The following is a 19203-nucleotide window of genomic DNA, read 5'->3' on the forward strand; positions in this document are numbered from 1 at the left end:
TAAATAGTCGTAGGTGAAAGTCATAACATTCAAGATGGCTGATTCACTGGGCGAGTCGATTCTACAACGTGTCGAGAAAGATGGCAAGATTTCCACGGATGTGTTGGCCAAGTTGTTGGAGAGAGATCACCAGCAGATTGTTGGGACTGTCAAGAGTTTGCAGGCGTTAGGAAATGTAATTTGGATGATAATTGATTTGAATAACATATGCGTTTTGGATTCGATCGTGTCGAGACATTTGTTGATAGATTGCATCATTTTTCTGTCATTTCAATTCATCAATATGCCTGTATGCAGTGAACGATTTCCTTTTTTTGCCTCGTTGTATTTTGTATAGCAGAGCATACTGCTTTGCAAAATGTATCAGGAAAAATTTTACGTCCTCGCCACCAACTTCCGGCCGTTTTTTCGTTTTCCCCCATGTATCATTATCAGTTGCTAACCCTCAGAAATCCCCATTTTCTACTCAATATTAGCAATTCTGTTATGTTTATTTTCAGGTTATAGAAACGAAACAACAGACCAATAAATATTGGGAGTTGACCCCGGAGGGTACACAAATGGTGGAAAGTGGAAGCTACGAGGCACTTGTCTACGAAGCAGTACCACCAGAGGGCGGTATACTCCAGGCTGAACTTATGGTGAGGATTTGCAAAGGTTTTATCCATTTAACTTAAAAAATTGTATAGGCTGATTATTATTTTCTTTCATTCTACAATTATTCTGACTGTGTGTTTTTTTCAAACAGAAAAAGATCCCCAATGCCAAGATTGGTTTCAGCAAAGGTATGTCGGCAGGATGGTTGGAAGTCAACAAGACGGCAGAAGGAGGTCCAAGGATCATGAGAAAGGTTAATGAGAAAATGTTATTGATAAACACCCCAGACAGTTGTGCTATTATTCCAATTCTAGGAGAGAGCGTCACGTAGGGGTGTCCAAACGGTTTACGGAGACGCAGCTGGAGCTGTTTAAAACCTGACTTTTCGTGGGTGGCACGCAAGATCAATGATGTACGCCAATTTAATTACGGGGAAAGCGACATTCATAGCTGTTAGAAACAGCAAAAAATATGTTTCTAAACGCGCAAACACACAACCCAACCATACTATATTAATTTTTTACAAAGTTTTTAAAAATGTACACAATTATAAATTTTCACTTCGAAGCAGATGGTCACAGTGTCTATAATTGTAATTATAGAAACGTCAAGACCATACCGGCTCTAAAGAGATCTAACATGGTTGTACCTATAAAGTTAACTCTTTATTCATAGTTGCATCCTACTTGTACACACCATGCAAAGCTTCAAACAATACTTAGACAAATGTTATTTAAATGTTTCAGGCTTCTAGCATTGTGGATAAGGTTAAAGAGCAACTCAAGAAAGTTCATAAAGGTGACATCGGGTCGTTGACAGACAAAGAGAGGTCAGAACTAAAGAAGAGAAAACTTGTCCAGGAAGTGTAAGTAAAGCTGATACTTCTTAAAGGCATTCGACATAAAATAACAAACCTGCAAAAATTTGTGCTCAATCGGTCAGCAAAGTTGCAAGAAAATTATGAAAGAAAAAACACACAAATGTGTATGCTCTCAGATGCCTAATAACACTACCGCAAACCATTCAAGCAAGACACTTAACCATTTTTGCTTAGTCCTTAGTCCAGATAATTATTAGACCATTGTGTTTTGTAAAGTTGTGTAAGGCACAGAAACAAACCCAGTGCTCTTGTCGCGAAGAGAAGGGGATTGCCATCGTTTTCCTCCTCTATTCTGCCTCTAGCTATCGGGCAATCATGATGGTCTAGTTGGTAAGACACTGCTCTAGAATTGCAAAGGTCGTGCTCTAGAATTGCAAAGGTCGTGGGTTCAAATCCCATCCAAGTAATACGCCTGAGATTTTTTTCACAGAGCTCGTAAGTACAGAGTACTGAATATACAGTGCTAACACACATCGGTGTATTAATATTTTTTATCTGGATGCAAATTTTCCACCTATTGTCATTTTATTGATGTAATTATTTTTGTGCAGGACTGTTAACACTTTCCTTGTGATGAAGGGGAGTGAGTTCAGCACGTCTGTCAACAAACTGGAAACAGACCTCACCCCAGAGATGCTTGCCAGGTTGGTGCCATGTTACACTCGTATCCGTTAACCCTCAAGTTAATAGTTTCTGAAGAAGGTTTGCAGGTTTTTCTTAAGTCATTTACTGTTGGTATTTGCATCCAATACCAGCTCGGGGTCATGACCAGGGGCCAATTTCATAGAGCTGCTTAAGCAAAAATTTTGTTTATGGCTCTGCGTACTGCGGGATTCTGGGCTTACACTTCCATTCTCAACTTACAGGGTTAAGCTAAAGTTAGCTAAAGTACATACACCAACAAGTGAAACTCTTTGCTAACCTGTTCAATGACTTCCCTAGACTACCCCGGACTAGACCTGATCTACCCAGATCTACCCTAGTTCAGCCCAGATATACCAAAGACTAGCCCTGATATACCTGAATCTGTCCAAGTGGATTTCTCTGCCTTTGTAAACACCAATTGTTCATAGCTATGAAACTGGACCAATCAGTAGGGCAAGGTTTATTTGCCACATTCAATTGATCAAATTTTATACCCTTTGTGTGTTTTTTTGCAGTGGAACGTGGAAGGATCGCAAGTTCAAAGACTACAACTTTGATGCTCTCGGCGTTATGCCAGCCAGTGGTCATCTGCATCCACTACTTAAAGTCCGAGCTCAGTTCAGACAGATCTTCTTAGAAATGGGGTAAAGCTCAACCTCTTGATGTGAAATATAGGCCTTGGTACCCTAGAGTACCCCAAATCTACCCCAGAGTGGCCCTGATCTAGCTAGAGCTATCCCAGTTTAGCCCAAATCTACCCTAGGCTAGCCATGATCTACCCAGATCTATCCCAGTTTAGCCCAAATCTACCCAGATCTACCCCAGACTAGCCCTGATCTAGTTAGAGCTATCTCAGTTTAGCCCAAATCTACCTAGATATACCCCAGACTTGCCCTAATCTACCTAGATCTGTTCCAGTTTATCCCTGATGTACCCAGATCTAGCCCAAAAATAATCTCAGCACAAGGCCCAGTCAGCTTAATGGCAGTATTCAGTTGCCACATGCTTACGATTGAAGGGTGTGAGATTGCAATAACTCGTTTTAAGATTTTTTTGGGGGGTAAGGCTCCTCTTACAAAATCAGTGACTGGCTTTTAAAACAAAAATCTAAAAAGTTTGTGGAAAGTTTTTTCATAAATTTGTTTAAACTTATATGACTTTTCTATGTTTATATTCAACACAATCATGTGGTTTATATTTAATGCAAAGCAAATGTAAACTTTATCTTGGTTTAACAAAATTCCCTCACATCTACTTGACAGCTTTTCAGAAATGCCAACCAATAATTACATCGAGAGTTCCTTCTGGAATTTCGACGCTCTGTTCCAACCTCAGCAGCACCCTGCCAGGGACATCCAAGACACCTTCTTCATCAAAGGTACCCCTCCACCCCAATTATACAATATTAACAATAAAACCTGACGATGACTAGAGCAAGCTGGTCAAATTTTTGAGACCAATTTAAGAACTCACTCCGCTGTAGTGCATTTAATTACCATCCTATGAGCTAAAGTAATAGTCCCAGTCAATTTTCTATACCTTCCACAGGTAGTAGTTAAAAAGCAGGACAGTTCTTTTTAGAACTGAGAAGTCTCTCGAACAATCCGATAAATCTACTCTGCAGTAGTAGCAAAAAGAAAGACAGTTCTCTAAAGAACAAACTCTAGCTGGCAATTAGATACACACATGGTGTTACCGCAAACAACCAAATGTATAATAATAAAACCAGTTTTTTTTTCATTTATTTTTTTTATTATAATAAAACCAGTTTTATATAACGCATATCACCTTGAAAGGGAAAATCAACACTTTTGTACAAAGTAAACAGAAATGTTTCTACCCGGTTATTGAATTTTTAAAAAGTATCCTAAAAATCTCCAAAGAACTGCTCCATAGTGGAAAGAGCTAGAAATCCCCCCCCCCCCCCCCCATTTGAAATCTGGAGTTTTGAGATTAAGAAAAAACCCAAAATAAAAATGTGTTTGTGTTTTTGTTTGATTTCAGATCCGGAGTTTGCTCACGAATTTCCCATGGATTACTTAGAAAGGGTCAAGAAAGTTCACTCAGTGGGTGGCTACGGATCACAGGGGTAAAATAATTTGCAAGTTCTAAACTGTTATCTAAATTCTTAACTTAGGAACCAGGAGTGCGTTATGGCGACCGCAACCAGTAACATGTTCGAGTTTTAGCGTTTTTGCATGTTCGGTTGTACTGCGATGACAAGGCTGTTCCGACTAAACCGTAACCGACATGTTGGCTCGGTTAGGCTTGGTTTAAAGATGGCTGCCTCAAAAAACTACAAAGAGAATTCAATAGAATTCGTTTAAAAACGAAATACCCTGGAGCATAACAGTTTAATAATGTTGGAAAAATAACAAAGATGAAGTTCCATTCTACCGAAAATGTTTGGTTATCAATCCAAATCCAAACTGGGCTAATTTTTGTTTTTCCTGCTTGAATTCTCAACAGGCACCAAGTTGAATGGAGGATTGAGGAGGCAAAAAAGAACATCTTAAGAACACACACAACGGCCGTCAGTGCAAGAATGCTCTACAAGCTAGCCCAGCAGGTGAGTAAATCACATAATAATAATGATCAGGTTTTACACAGCGCTTTTCACAACCAAAGGACTCCAAAGCGCTTTACATTATTACCCCTGGTCACTGCACTGGGCCTAAAATCATTCCTTAAATCATCACAGCTCCCTCGGGAGTATACATGTACAGCCTTGTGTAACATGCGCTACTCAATCAAATGAGCGGTTTCTGCCCTCTTGCTCAGGGACACAAGTGTCATGACTCCCGAACCCTCACTCTGCTGATTAGAAACACCAGAGCCTGAGATTAGACACCCAACATGACCTTCTTGACCTTTGCAGTCACACATGGGTGTACCTAACCTAAACATCTGAGGCCACATTTCAAAGGCTTGTGAATTTCGCCAGAGAGTTAAGTGTGTGGACTTAAAACAAACTTGAACACTTTTAAAACGTTTTGTCCCAACAGGAAAAGTTCACACCGGTAAAATATTTCTCCATTGACCGAGTGTTCCGCAATGAGACGCTTGACGCCACTCATCTAGCCGAGTTTCACCAGATAGAGGGCCTCGTAGCGGACTACAATCTCACCCTGGCCGACCTGATTGGAATCCTTCATGCCTTCTTCAAAAAACTTGGTGAGTTGACCACTAAAAGTGTCCCCTATAAAATCGTGTTGGCGGGGACGGTTTACAGGGGTTTCCCTTGACTTTTGTTTCAAAATGGCAAGCAGGACAAGTTGGCTTGATTTTTCAACTTGTCTGCCAGGTTTTTGACAGGTTCGATACAACATCCTGATTTTGAAATATTTGAATTATAAGAGAGACCTTAGCTGAGGTCTCGAATTCAAGCATCTTGAAAGCACACATCTTGTGCTACAAGGATGTTTTTTATTCCATTACTCTCTTTCACAGGTTTGTTGTTTTATGCATATGTTGAGATACACCAAGTGAGAATACTGGTCTTTGACAATTACCACAGGTGTCCAGTACCATCTCTATTAACTTTTACTTCGGTTTTGTTTTCATCTCAGAGCGCATACAGACTTCTCTGTGATTGTGATTTGCGATATACAAAAATGGTTCATTATTATTATTATTAAAAGTCTTTAATCTGACCATACAGGTATTGAGAAACTCCGTTTCAAGCCAGCTTACAACCCCTACACTGAGCCCAGTATGGAGGTATTCAGCTATCATGAAGGGCTAAAGAAATGGGTAGAGATTGGCAACTCTGGGGTCTTCCGCCCTGAGATGCTTCTACCGATGGGTCTACCAGAGGATGTGGTGGTCATAGCTTGGGGTCTGTCACTAGAAAGGTGAGTTAAGGTGGCTTGATGGGGGTAGGTTGGGGGGGGGGGGGTCAATTGGGTACAATAGTTAACTCTGGGGTATTTCGCCCAGAAATGGTTTTACCTATGGGTCCACCAGAGGATGTGGTGGGTTGGGGGGGGGGGGGGAGGGTTGGAGTAGAGTACAATAGAAAGGTGAGTTAAGGTGGTTAGGTTGGGGTTCGTGAATTGGGTGAAAATGGGCAACTCAGGGGGAAGGGCTCAAGGAGTAGGTAGAGACAAGGTATCCCTACTGCTTTTAGAGGCTTCTGCTGTTTGGTTTATCAGTTAACATAAAATGTTTAGCCTAAAAATAATTTTTGTTTTTATTAAACAGACCAACGATGATCAAGTATGGCATTGACAACATTCGTGAACTCTTCGGTCCCCGGGTCAACCTTCAGATGGTCTACGACAATCCTATATGTCGACTAGATAAATGAACATCACACTGCAGTTATTCCAGTAGACATTTTAATTATCAGGGTTTACAGCAATGGACCTTTATCATGGGCCATTCATCTTGTATTACTCCCTATTAAAGAGACACATTGAAACCATTTGTTATTAAGGCATATGATTTGAAAGATGTTTTAAAAGTAGAATATAATGATCCACACAAACATGCCTCGTAATTGCACGGTTTTCCTTATACGGTGTGACCTAACACAGCCAGCCATTTTACACAAATTGGCGTGCCATCTTTGTTCACAATGTATAAGGAAAACCGTGCAATTTCGAGGCCAATTTTGTGTGGATTGTTATGTCTACTTGTAAAACATCTCATGTCCGTGCATTTTATAACAAACAGTTACAAACGCTTTTCATTGACCAACTCGCCCAATCCAAGGCAACGTGTCCCTTTAAATTAGTATTACCAAAGTGAGGTTGGAAGGGAAAATAGTCTGGTCCAGTTTGGGACAGATTTGAATTGGTATAGATTATTAATGTTGCATACAGGGGACTTGACAAAGATGATGTCAGCGTGATAAGGGTATATTTTGGGGGTTTGAGTTTGCAAAGCTGTTCAGTGGAAATTGTTGCTTAACGCATGTATTTGCTAAGCAAACAGTTATGATTAAGTTCCATTGCATACTATTTTGATTGGTAACTTGTGTCTGCTATTAAGCAAGATTTTTCTGTGCTTGGCAAATTGTGTACTTAAAAGCATTATGAAGCACCGGGCCCTGGGCCTTAGTCTTTATGCTGTTAGCCTACTCGGACATTTTTTTGGTTGCTTAGCTTATAGTGGCGGGCAAAACTGGTAGGCATTGCGTATCGGGAAAATATATGGGCTTACGTATATAGAACTTAATTTCTTTGGTCGAGTCGTGGTTTCAATGTCACAGTATAATGCTCAACAACAATAGTATTCCAAAAGAAATTCCAAAAATTAATACCATGGGTGGGCAGGGAAACGTTTTTAATTCTTGGTAGGAAGCTCTGGTTAAAGGCACTGGACACCTGTGGTAATTGTCAAAGACCAGTCTTCTCACTTGGTATATCTCAACAAATGCATAAAATGACAAACCTGTGAAAATTTGAACTCAATCGGTCATCGAAGTTGCAAGAGATTTATGAAAGAAAAATCAACCTTGTTGCACAAATTTATGTGCTTTCAGATGCCTTATAAAAGGCTTCAGGCTTGAAGTCTTTTAATATTTGAGTGGGAATAACCTTTTTCTCAAAAGCTATGTTACTTCACAGGGAGCCATTTCTCACAATATTTTATACTATTAACAGCTCTCTATTGCTTGTTACCAAGTAAGTTTTTATGCTGACAATTATTTTGAGTAGTCACCCTTAGTGTCCAGCGGCCAATTTCACGAAACGTTAGGATTAATCCTAGATCGAGTTAGGACGAGTAACCCGTCCTAACTTAGGATGGGTTCAATAAGTCCTACGCCTTTGGCTACAGAATTATTTAACTTGTTCTCAGACCCAAGATTAACGGTCTGTCTTGAGTGCTCCTTTAAGATCACAATCTACGTCAATGTAATATTAATAAAATTACAAGATGGAGGCAGTTTTCCCCAACACTGAATTGCACTTTATCTGTCAAATTAAAATATGGTATTTATATCTACAACTATGATTGAAACCAACAGTGAATTCCACTTACCAAAGGTATACAATCCCTTTTACAAAGTCACCGACCATAGTTATATCCAATTATGTAATTGAAATAATTATAAAGATCTATTTACAATCAAACAATGTGAACTGACTGAGTTGATGTATGTACAATGCAGGAAAAATATATACAAGAACCTACTTCATGTAGAGGCTGTACCCAACCTTTTAAAATACTTCTATTGTCTTTGTCTTGTTGCCCGTGTTCAATAAACACTGAGGAATAGTTCTCATTGCAAACAAGAAGGGACCTGACTAATGTATGATCACACCGAGTCCAATAGAAAAAACAAAAATGAAAGAAATCTGCTGCATAGAGCAAGTTGGAGTGGGCACATGTAGTCGACTCAAGATTGACTACTGACCAGCAAGACTCATTTGGAAGCCTAGTCAACCATCAATATTCAACACTAAATTGCTTTCCGCGCTCTTGCTATCGTGTCACTGGTTCCCCTCTGCACTTTTACACATGTTAGAATAGAACAGACTATTGAGACCCAGTGAGGAACCAAAGGCTTGAGGCTGGTCAACAAGCCTTGCTTCGAGTCAAAATAGTCAACCGAAACAATCATTTGGAAGCCAAGTCAACCAGATCGGTACCACGGTATTTAACACTACATTGCTTTCTGTGCTCTCGCTTTAGTGTCACTGGTTCCCCTCTGCACTTTTACACATGTTAGAATAGAACAGACTATTGAGACCCAGTGAGGAACCAAAGGCTTGAGGCTGGTCAACAAGCCTTGCTTCGAGTCAAAATAGTCAACCGAAACAATCATTTGGAAGCGAAGTCAACCAGATCAGTACCACGGTATTCAACACTACATTGCTTTCTGTGCTCTCGCTTTAGTGTCACTGGTTCCCCTCTGCACTTTTACACATGTTAGAATAGAACAGGCTATTGAGACCCAGTGAAGCAACCAAGGGCTCGAGGCTGGTTCCAAAGGGCCAACTGCGGTAGTTGGTCAACCAATGGTCGACTGGGCCCAAGCCTGGGTTCGAGTCAAACTACATGTAGTCAACCTGTAGGTAACCATGGTGCACACTGTAACTTGCTTCTAGTGTCACACATTAGTTCTAAGCCTTTCTACAATGGGCAGCGCGCCGAATCGATACCTCTTGTCACTAACCCCCTGGCGGAATGAACTGAAAAACAACGATGGCTCCCAAAAGTTACTGCTTTGTCCACGCTTGTTAAAAACCTTGCAAGCCATATAGGGCGCTTTAGTACAGGCATAAAAATATGCAAGAACTTTGATGCAATTCAACAAAATGTTTGCACACTGTCAACCATTGCAGTTCGACATGTCACAAGAATACAGAATGACAGGGGACCAGTTGCTTTATGTATGACTTGATGCCTCCTTGGTGGGTTACCAATTTTAGAGGTTGTCCACCAAGAGCCAGCAGATCAACATCTAAATCTACCTCATGCTAATTAGGTAAATAAAACGAGCAAACAAATCAATTGCACCACAGACATGATTGTTCGACATGATTGGTTGATTTTGCTTAAGCAAAATCACCTATATAGATTGGAACAAGCAAGATGTAAACGCTCAATCGAGAAGGATGAATTGTATCAATATAAGGGGGTTTATGTATGCGCTGGTCAATGAGCACCAACAAAAGGATATTATGTCATCGCTCATCGAGTGTCAAATCGTTCGATAACGGAAAGAAAAATCACTTGACTTGTCAACATTTTGAGAACAAAACCGGCTCTTTTAGCAGAGCAATCACAAGGCCTTGCATCGTGTACCCAAAAGAGTTCAATAATAACTGCAGTGAGTTTAGGTTATTTGCAAAGGTTTCTTTGATGTGTTTCCTGTGGTCATCAAGTACAAAGGCCTGAGTACAGCCCCTACTGCTGGAATGTACAGTCAAAACTTAAAGAGGAATGTCGTTCGCCAATTTGTTTGTGCGATTAGCAATACAGTGAATACTCTACAGTTTGAGAAGGATAGTCGACTTCCATTTTCCACTTCCATTTCACTATTCGCCCGGGCTTAATCAGCGGTTTAAAATAAATCATACTTTGACATTCAGCGTTTACAATTTTAATTTACCCTTTACCCACATAGCTATAACGAACAGCAAAGTTCCTATGAAAAAATTCACAAGGTGCATATTTAATATGCAGAAACATTAAAAATTGTAGCCTCTCTAAAATGGAAAAAACATTTATGCCTGTATTAAATAACAAAGTTAAAGTTTTAAATGACAGAAATGACATGTTTGGTCCCACGTACATTGCTTTAAAGCGTTAAGGAAACAAACTTGTGTACTAATTTGTGCAAGATTTGCACAATCTATTGTTGAGATTAGTCTAAAGCTATTAAAACCATTTTTTAAATGGTTTTAAACGAGAAATAAATTGGAAGACTGATAACATACCTACTAGATATACTTGTCAAAGTGTCTCTCTTAATGTTTTTAAACAAAGCCCTTTTTAAAACCACAGCTTGGGTTTAGATTCCAACTTGGGCGCTACAAGTAATTTTGACACTTTTGTTATGGTACATCAAACGGGTGGATAATGGCTAGGTCGAAGGCTGTTGTAACCACGGAATGGTGGCATTTCCACAAAAAGTTTGCATGTTGTAAACAACGTAGTGTCTTGCCTACCAAGAAGTGAACGGAATTCTGAGGGTTTTTACAAACGATGTGACTTGATGTATGTGCCATAGGGCTCGAGTTTGCGGGGAAAATCTACAAAACCAAAAGACTTGTAGAATGAATACTGGTCAGACTTTTTTTCACAATAGACCATATTGAATATGACGTCATTATTCAAATACCTGCCCACAACATGGCATGTGTGAGCGGGTTTGTATCCACATTCAAACCGGAGACCTATAACAAAAGGGACGATGGGTCCACGGTTGCTATCACAAAGGAATACAATGGGGTCCACGGTTGCTATCACAAAGAGTTGAACAAAGGAGGGTCCATGACTGCAGGTGTTTACACACTTGGGCATGTCTACGCATTCAAACCGAGGACTTTAACCAATGGGGACGTCTGAAAATTGTCCAAAGGGAGAACAAAGAGAAGTTTTCGGTTTACACCATAAACACAGCTGTGGGGGTGTGTGTGTGTGTGTTTTTATGACATACCCTCCGAGGACATTATTCAATAGGGACAATAGGTCCTCACAAGTCATTTGCGTACAAAACCAATACATGAACAACACAAAGTACAACAGGTGTCCTCTAACGAATGGTACGCGTTTAGACGTGCATACTGCCTGCCCTACAATATGGCCACTTTCATAGCAACAAAGGGGTTATTCCACGATACACTCTATACCAGAATTGAAATTTAGTTTAAAAAAATACAGGTACCTAGTTTAAGATTCCAGCATGCACTAAGAGAAGATTACTCTCAATTGTATTATGGGTAAGTATAAGTAGGTCCCTATACTTCAATAGACCTCATGCATTGACGTCAGCCAGACACCATCTTAGATGTACATAAACTGATGATGAAAGACAACGGAAATGCAGATTTATACATGCGGGACGCACAAGATAGGCCAATAAACAACCTCCTTTTGACCTCTAAGTGAGGGCGCCCAACTCAAATGGCGTCATGTCTTTTACAGAATCCAAAGATATCATCAGACTTAAAGTAAACATTGGCAAAAACGTAACACGACCGCGAGGTTTTTACCGGCCCAGCGCTAAAACCACTGGCCTCGAGGCTGCGATTTAGTATAAACTTCAAGCCCTACGCCATTAAAAAAAAGCAATACACCGATAAAGCGCTATATAGGAACCTATTATTATTATTATTAAATAGATGAATACAAGGTCAAATATGTCGACTACAAACAAACAAAAACACTCTAAGAAACGTTTCGTTCGAACAGGACAAATTCACATCGGTGAAATATTTCTCCATCGATCCAGTGTTCCGCAATGAGACCCTGGACACCACTCATCTGGCCGAGTTTCACCAGATAGAGGTGTACAAGAACCTAGTATTATCATTATTTGTTATTCTCTGTAGATTTACAGGATTTCCTCGTTAGTGTAAACTACAAAGTGCGGTTATACGTTTTACAGCCACCTTGCCTTTCATACTTTCTGCTAATGAGGGGGGTTAATGACGAGAGAACTGTTTGTGGTCGGTAAGTGCGGCGGTAAGTGCGTCGGTAAGTGCGGCGGTAAGTGCGGCGGTAACTTGGTGGCGACCGTTGTCGTAACTGGTGGAGTAGGCTCATGAAAAGCAAACTGAAAGAAGTACAACTGAAATAGAAACAAACAAAAAATCAGTGACAGAAACAATCTTGTACTTTTCTTCTAATTTGTAACAACATTTTAAGTGGTAATTACTTTTTTGATTGTACATTGTCATTATTATAATTGTCAGAAACATGTTGCATGAGTGCAGCAAGTACACATTAATGTTACAGAAAAAAGACACCCTTCCTGCCTAAAACATTTGCGAAAGAACTTTTTTCCCCCAAGATACACAACCACCAGCACAGAAAAATTACGGTGAGAAAACAAAAACTTATTGATTTACAAATTAAGATTAAGATTTTTTAAAGATTAAAAATATTTATTGTCATGAGAAAAAACATGAAATTTGTCTTCCCTGTGTAAAGGAGACTACAATACATACAAGAAAGGAGTAGCAACAATAGACAAGAAGATTAAAATAACAATTAACAAATATATACAAATATAAAGACATTTGGGAGCATGTGAAAAGTACAACAAATTGATTTCTCCTGAAGATGAGCAGAAAATACTGTTCGAAATGTCGATACCCAACCAGCTATTTTCAAAGCCAACACTCACCCTAAGAGATTTACACATGGTTGTACCCGCAAGTTTACTACTTATTTATAGTTTCTTCTTAAATTGATTTACCTTAAAGCCCACAGCGAGACCTGCGTGCAGTAGGAACAGCACAAGCATGACAGGGATCGACGTCTTCATGTCTTCACCTCTCATTGATGGCCAGAGAGACACCAGTAACACTGTACTAGAGAGGGCCAGGGCTAACCCCACCAGCACCCATCGTAGCCAGTCATAGTTTATGGCCCACAAAAGCTGTACATGAAAGATAGATACTGACAATATAAATTTTGTTTTAACCTGTACACGAGGTGTGTTAATAGCACTGTACACAATAATAAAAAATACTCAAAATATTCAAAATGAAAATCCACTAGCGATTTGAACTCACCGAAATAGGGATGTAGATTGTAAAGGAGTAACCATAGAGACAGGCCAACTCCAGGAACGTATACCCTGCCTGGTTCCCACGCCAATGTAAGAATGCATAGAAGCCAGCGGGTACCAGCCAAGCGTACATGAAGATTGCAACACCCGCTACGGTAACTGTAGTGACAAGAACGTAATATTTAGTGACAAGAGCGTAATATTTAGTGACAAAAGCGTAATATTTAGTGACAAGAGCGTATTATTTAGTTACAAGAGCGTAATATTTAGTGACAAGAGCGTAATATTTTGTGACATGTTTGAAAGATGCTCAGTAGCATAAAGTATTATTCATTTTGAATTAAAGACTGCATCTATTTTACCATCAAACAAATATCAGCATTATTGATGGTTTATTAAAATGTTATGCATATATATGTTGAGATACACCAGGTGAGAAGACTGGTCTTTGACAATTGTCAAAACTGTCCAGTGTCTTTAAGACTCTGTTTATTTGTTAGGAGACATTTTAACGATACCTACCATTATAGAAGTGAGCGTGCCAGTGGTACTCCGATTCATCACGATGTGAGATGTAGTCAGCCATATCTCCGCTGATGGCGATGGTGAAGACCAGAGTTGCACATACCCAGAACGGTCCTTAGAAAAGGAATATTTCAAAATCTTATTATTAAATTTGGCCAGACGTAAACCCATACTACAAAAAATAGCGTTAGTAAATGCATGTTAAATACACTCTCAAAGAAAAGTACACTAGAATAACAAATTAAAACATAAATAAAAACCACACCCTAACATGCCCTACAAGACATACATTTGAACAATTAATATTTCATGGGCAGACAAGGGGAAAATCATACCACATACTACAGAAAAATAGACATAGTAAATGCATTAAATACATTCTCATAGAAAAGCATACTGGAATAAAACACAAAATAAAAAACAACAACACATCCTAACTTGTCCTGGAATAGAAATTGGTTTGCTCTGGATTTTCTTGAGTGCAGCAAGTTGTTATACAAATGTGAACTCTTATTATTTACATTATAACTATACTCCAAAGCTAAATGTGAAAAAATAAACAGTGAAAAATTAATCAAGCCTGAGCTTAAAGGAACACGTTGCCTTGGATCGGACGAGTTGGTCAAAATGAAAGCGTTTGTAAATGTTTTTTATATAATGCATATGGTTGGAAAGTAGTTTTAAAAGTAGAATACAATGATCCACACAAGTTTGCCTCAAATTTGCGTGGTTTTCCTTCTACTGTGCGAACTAACACGGTCGGCCATTTATGGGAGTCAAAATTTTGACCCCCATAAATGGCCGACGTGTTAGTCGACGAGGTAAAAGGAAAACCACGCAATTTTGAGGCACGTTTGTGTGGATCATTGTATTCTACTTTTACAACATCTTTCTACCCATATGCATTTTATAAAAAACGGTTACAGAGACCAACTCGACCGATCCAAGGCAATGTGTTCCTTTAACCATAAACACCTATTATTTTCTTGTTAATTGTACATTTTACTATAAAACAGTGTTGTCTTTAAATCATTCAACCATTGCTTTTCCCAAGGGCCTAGTAACAAATAGTAATACAATTATAGTCAAAGACAGAGCAAATATAAAACAAACAATCAATCAAAGACAGTTCATAGTCAAACATTAACACTTTCAGATAATATAGTCAAAGAGAAGGTTCAAAAATGCAAAATATCAGGGGGTAATAGTACATAAAATAGAGAGACAGTTTAAACAAAAACACATCAAATAAAGTATACATTCCTATACAAAAGAGAAAGGTTGAAAAATGCAATACACACTTATAAGCAGATGGTAATAAAATAATGCACAAAATTATTGAGACAGTAAAAAAAAACAATTACTTTCTACCACCATAATCTTTTAACCTTGTAAGTTTAAAGTAATTCTGTGGACGTTTGTATTTTGTGCCGTACAGAGAGTCAGCTACTCAAAAATCACCGTTTGCGATGGAGTATTAGCATTCAGTTTGCACAAAGTCTGTTCTGTCAAAATATGCAAAAGTGCTGAATCAAATCGTTCCCTGAAATAGAATGGCGCAAAAATTGAGCAGCAAAACTCACCATACAAGTCTGGGTTAGGTCGGATCTGGGTTTGTAAGTAGTTCGTTGATGGTCTCGGCATGCATGAACCGGCCAAACGCCACAAGACTTGTGGTGTATCGACGTCAAAGAACTGCTGGTAGTACTCAAAGGTCCAGAACGATGGCTGTTTCTTCTGACCCGAAAGAAGCTATAAAAAACAATCAATTTTGTTTATGATAAACCAAATAGACCCATCATTACAAGTCTCATCCTTAAAGGCACTGGATACGTTTGGTAATTGTCAAAAACTAGTAATCTCACTTGGTGTATCCCAACAAATCCATAAAATAACAAACCTTTGAAAATTTGGGCTAAACTGGTCATCGAAGTTGCAAGAAAATAATGAACACCCTTATATAGTACCCTTGTTGCACAACTTTGTGTGCTTTCAGATGCATAATAAAAGGAGGGGGAAATCCTGTTTAAAACGGAGAAATCAGATCCCTGGGGATACCATGCAAAAATAATCACAATCATAATAACATAATGAACAGAAAATATTCAGTAGAATTCTGACCTCTGTTTCGTCCTCGTCTTCGTCATTATCACTCGGATGATTGGTGAATTTTATCGTTTGGCCGACGTTGTCCCCATCATTGATGTCATCAATCAGCTGAGAATCGGCATAATCTGTGCAGAGAAACAAAAAAAGTTATTACATGCATGTATAAAAAAACAACGCCATAAGGACTAAATAAAAAAGGCTAAAAAAAAAGACAACTTGTCTTTACAAAGGAACTCAAGGCACTTATCATTTTTACAGAGAGTTATTGAAGTTACGAATTCTGAGACCCAATTATGCAGCACCTTCTAAGAGTTTACAGGGTGCTACGGCGCATTCAGCAGCCACAGCCAGGAACATCAGGGCCAACCTCTTCTCTGTTCGATAAGTGCACTTGGTTCTTTTTCATGCTTTAAAACACACACAGGGGACCAACAGCTTCGCGTCCCAGCCAAAAGACGAAGCAATGGTTAGGAAAGTGTCTTGCTTAAAAGGATGCAATGCAAAATTTGTAATCATTTTTTCACTAAATTCTCTCGTGACCCAGATGGCCGATCGATCTCAAACTTCTACAGGATTGTCAGTTTATGGTGGATTACGTAAAGTGCTTACACTACCAGCAACTGTTTTGTTAGCAAAAACCGAATCTGTAATGTTCCTTTAAACAATGAGCTCATTATTAATTTTAAGTCCCTAATCTCATTTGATAAAAAACAAAAAACTAAACTGTTAAATTACCATGAAAAGCCAGATCGTCAGCTGCTGATTCCTGGGCTTTCTGTGAGTCAAGAGAAAAGGAACAAATTAACAATCACTAACAAAACGCCAAATATTATTTAATAAACTTCAGTGTGTATTTTGCTGATACTGAACATGCACACAGTGTGCCTGTTGACATGGTTGAAGGTATGATTTTGGGGGATGAAAGACCATGGCATTAGTCACTCAGTGGGGACTAAGACACAAAGAAAATTGGGTTATAATAAGCGGGGGTGATTTGTTATCTGTTACTCGGCGGGTACATAACAACATGAACAAGGTCGCTATGTGACCTGCCAGCATAGTGTTTAGTAAGTGAGATAATACTATAGCTGGTGCCATCAGACATTTACAAATTAGGCCTATATGTATCCAAAACATAATAAACACTAAAAGTATCAAGTAACACTCGGTCTAAGTACACAGCTCGTTCATTTTATACCTTTGGCCGTATTGCAAGATTAATTTTTAACATTGAATGTCAACAATTAATGTCCCATTGAGGCAAAGGATACAAATGTTAAAAATACATTGTTGAGTCCAGAAACTCAGACAAAGAATGTATAGCCCCATGCTCAGTCAATCTTTGATTTCACCCAACTCTTCCTAACTTAGGATAAACCTTAGGACTTGAGTTCCCTACTTTAAGTTCCCTATCCGAAGAAGATGGATGCATTGAATCCATCCTAAGTTAGGACAAGTTACTTACAAGTCCTAACTCGAGATAGGATTAATCCTAGGGTTTCGTGAAATCAGCTGCATGCCCGGCATACTGGTTCCACCTAACCCGGTTGGACTCCTCCTCTGTTGCATACAATAGACCGATCCATTATGCTCCGCCCCATTGCGAATTGACCAATCACAACGCAACGAAGGTCCGACAAATAACGTCCGACATGCGTGCGCGTATGCTTGGCGAGCGCGGCAGAGTTGTGCAGAAAGGCATTGGAGAGGCTCAGGGAATCTTGCTCACATGTGCGTCGTGGGCGGAGCCTAATGGATTGGTCTATTTAATGTGCAGTGCAACAGAGTACTGTGGTCCTACACCAGAGCTAGATGAAGTATAGGATAGAGGCTTGTTCCGCTATCGTCTCTACTACCGTGGAGATGATAGTGGAATGAACCTTCTTTCTTTTTTTTAAATAGGGTATAGTTCCGATAACCAGGCATGCCAGAGCTAGCCTTCCATTTGAAAAGAAAACTTTTAATAATATAAATAATGGGAATGGCAATGGCAATCTGTACTGTATTTATCTATCATGCAATGAGAAGTTAATTTTTTAAATGTTATTAACATCTTTACCTCTACATGTTCTACCATGCCATGGTTCTACTAAGTAATAAGGTTTATCGCGAATAGCTAAGTATCAAGAGAGGGTGCTGTTGAACCCACACAAAGAATAGGCGATGCGTTCGCGAGTTGTGCATGACAACATACACCGCATAGCAAACTGCCCCACCATCAGACTACCCATAACGTATTGCGGTTCTGAATCGCGATAAACATTGTACTAGCCCACAGCACAGCCACAGGCACAACACAACACACGCAAAACAAGACATTAATTGGGAATTTTAAATAGAATGTCATTTTATTTAAAGTTCCCAATTAATGTGGCGGATTAATTACTAGGCCTAGTAATAATAATCAGGAGGGAAATAGACATCATCCATGAACGAATTAAAGTCATACAAACAATTGAATCAATCAATAAATGCGAATATTCCATTAAAAATACAATAATATGGTAGGCTAATCATGATTTTATGAATGAATGTCAATTTTGAACGTCAACTAAATAATGTGGAGTTAAAAAACAAAAACCACTTTTCACAATAAAATAATTGCATACCTTTCTAACATTTTCCATATCGAGAATTAGGTTTTCGTCAGCCATGGTGAGATGCAACGCAACAAAAGGATACGAAGCAATCCACTTACTAGAATTACAGTGTTCTAAAAAGCAGATATTCAGTGATTCTTGGTGGAAAAATAAATGGAAAATTGGAATCTTCATTCAGCGACGTGTCGTGTGTGTTGTAAAATTAATGAAGAAATTAATAATGGCCTCACTGCAAAACCACGCGTGGTGGCGCCCTTTCCCATCTGACAAGCAGCGAAAGCTTTAAATTTAAACTTGTTTAAGTCCTCTGCTGAAATTATGTTTGTTGAACAAAATAAGGTAGTGTTTATACCTTCATGGTATCAGTCAGAAAGTCTGAAAACAAAAAATATTTTTATATTAAAGTTCTTTTAAGACGTGTGAGCGGCAAAAAACCTACAAATTGTTAGTGATCCTATCCCAGAATGAGAACTCAGATTGGAATAGTCTTGGCCCAAGACGTGAGTGATAGATGGTGCATTGGTGGATATATCGAGAGCATGCACTCTACGCTCGGTTGTAATCGCTACAGGGTGCCCTTTTACGGTATGATTTCACCAACTTGAATGGTAAACTATAACTGACGCCTTGAGAGCCAAGACTATCAGCTCATG

General features: G+C 39.0%; 2 protein-coding genes across 2 annotated transcripts; one reads left to right on the forward strand and one right to left on the reverse strand.

The window, feature by feature from the left end:
• Positions 1-4: 4 nt before the first annotated feature.
• On the forward strand, positions 5-8295 carry LOC139945918 (phenylalanine--tRNA ligase alpha subunit-like). The gene is made up of 12 exons (XM_071943433.1): positions 5-175; positions 501-641; positions 749-850; positions 1344-1462; positions 2029-2121; positions 2638-2766; positions 3385-3500; positions 4127-4211; positions 4592-4691; positions 5128-5296; positions 5784-5976; positions 6326-8295. Exons 1-12 carry the CDS (start codon positions 35-37, stop codon positions 6429-6431), a joined length of 1494 nt encoding a protein of 497 aa, XP_071799534.1. The 5' UTR covers positions 5-34; the 3' UTR covers positions 6432-8295.
• A 136-nt stretch (positions 8296-8431) lies between these two features.
• LOC139945919 (protein YIPF1-like) lies at positions 8432-18737 on the reverse strand. Its single transcript, XM_071943434.1, has 8 exons — positions 18560-18737; positions 16686-16725; positions 15963-16075; positions 15425-15593; positions 13839-13955; positions 13321-13475; positions 13002-13184; positions 8432-12371 (listed from the first exon to the last, which is right to left on the reverse strand). Exons 1-8 carry the CDS (start codon positions 18722-18724, stop codon positions 12213-12215), a joined length of 1101 nt encoding a protein of 366 aa, XP_071799535.1. The 5' UTR covers positions 18725-18737; the 3' UTR covers positions 8432-12212.
• Positions 18738-19203: the final 466 nt, after the last annotated feature.

Source organism: Asterias amurensis, chromosome 13, assembly GCF_032118995.1.
Source record: "Asterias amurensis chromosome 13, ASM3211899v1".
NCBI lineage: Eukaryota > Metazoa > Echinodermata > Asteroidea > Forcipulatida > Asteriidae > Asterias > Asterias amurensis.

Bases quoted from the DNA above. Each gene is read 5' to 3' on its own strand.
- LOC139945918 (XM_071943433.1), top strand. From the start codon at position 35: ATGGCTGATTCACTGGGCGAGTCGATTCTACAACGTGTCGAGAAAGAT. The intron at 176-500 runs GTAATTTGGATG...GTTTATTTTCAG, and splicing joins GTTTGCAGGCGTTAGGAAAT to GTTATAGAAACGAAACAACA. The intron at 3,501-4,126 runs GTACCCCTCCAC...GTTTGATTTCAG, and splicing joins AGACACCTTCTTCATCAAAG to ATCCGGAGTTTGCTCACGAA.
- LOC139945919 (XM_071943434.1), bottom strand. From the start codon at position 18,724: ATGAAGATTCCAATTTTCCATTTATTTTTCCACCAAGAATCACTGAAT. The intron at 16,076-16,685 runs GTAATTTAACAG...TTCTCTGCACAG, and splicing joins TGACGATCTGGCTTTTCATG to ATTATGCCGATTCTCAGCTG. The intron at 12,372-13,001 runs GTAAATCAATTT...TTTCTATTTCAG, and splicing joins GTCTCGCTGTGGGCTTTAAG to TTGTACTTCTTTCAGTTTGC.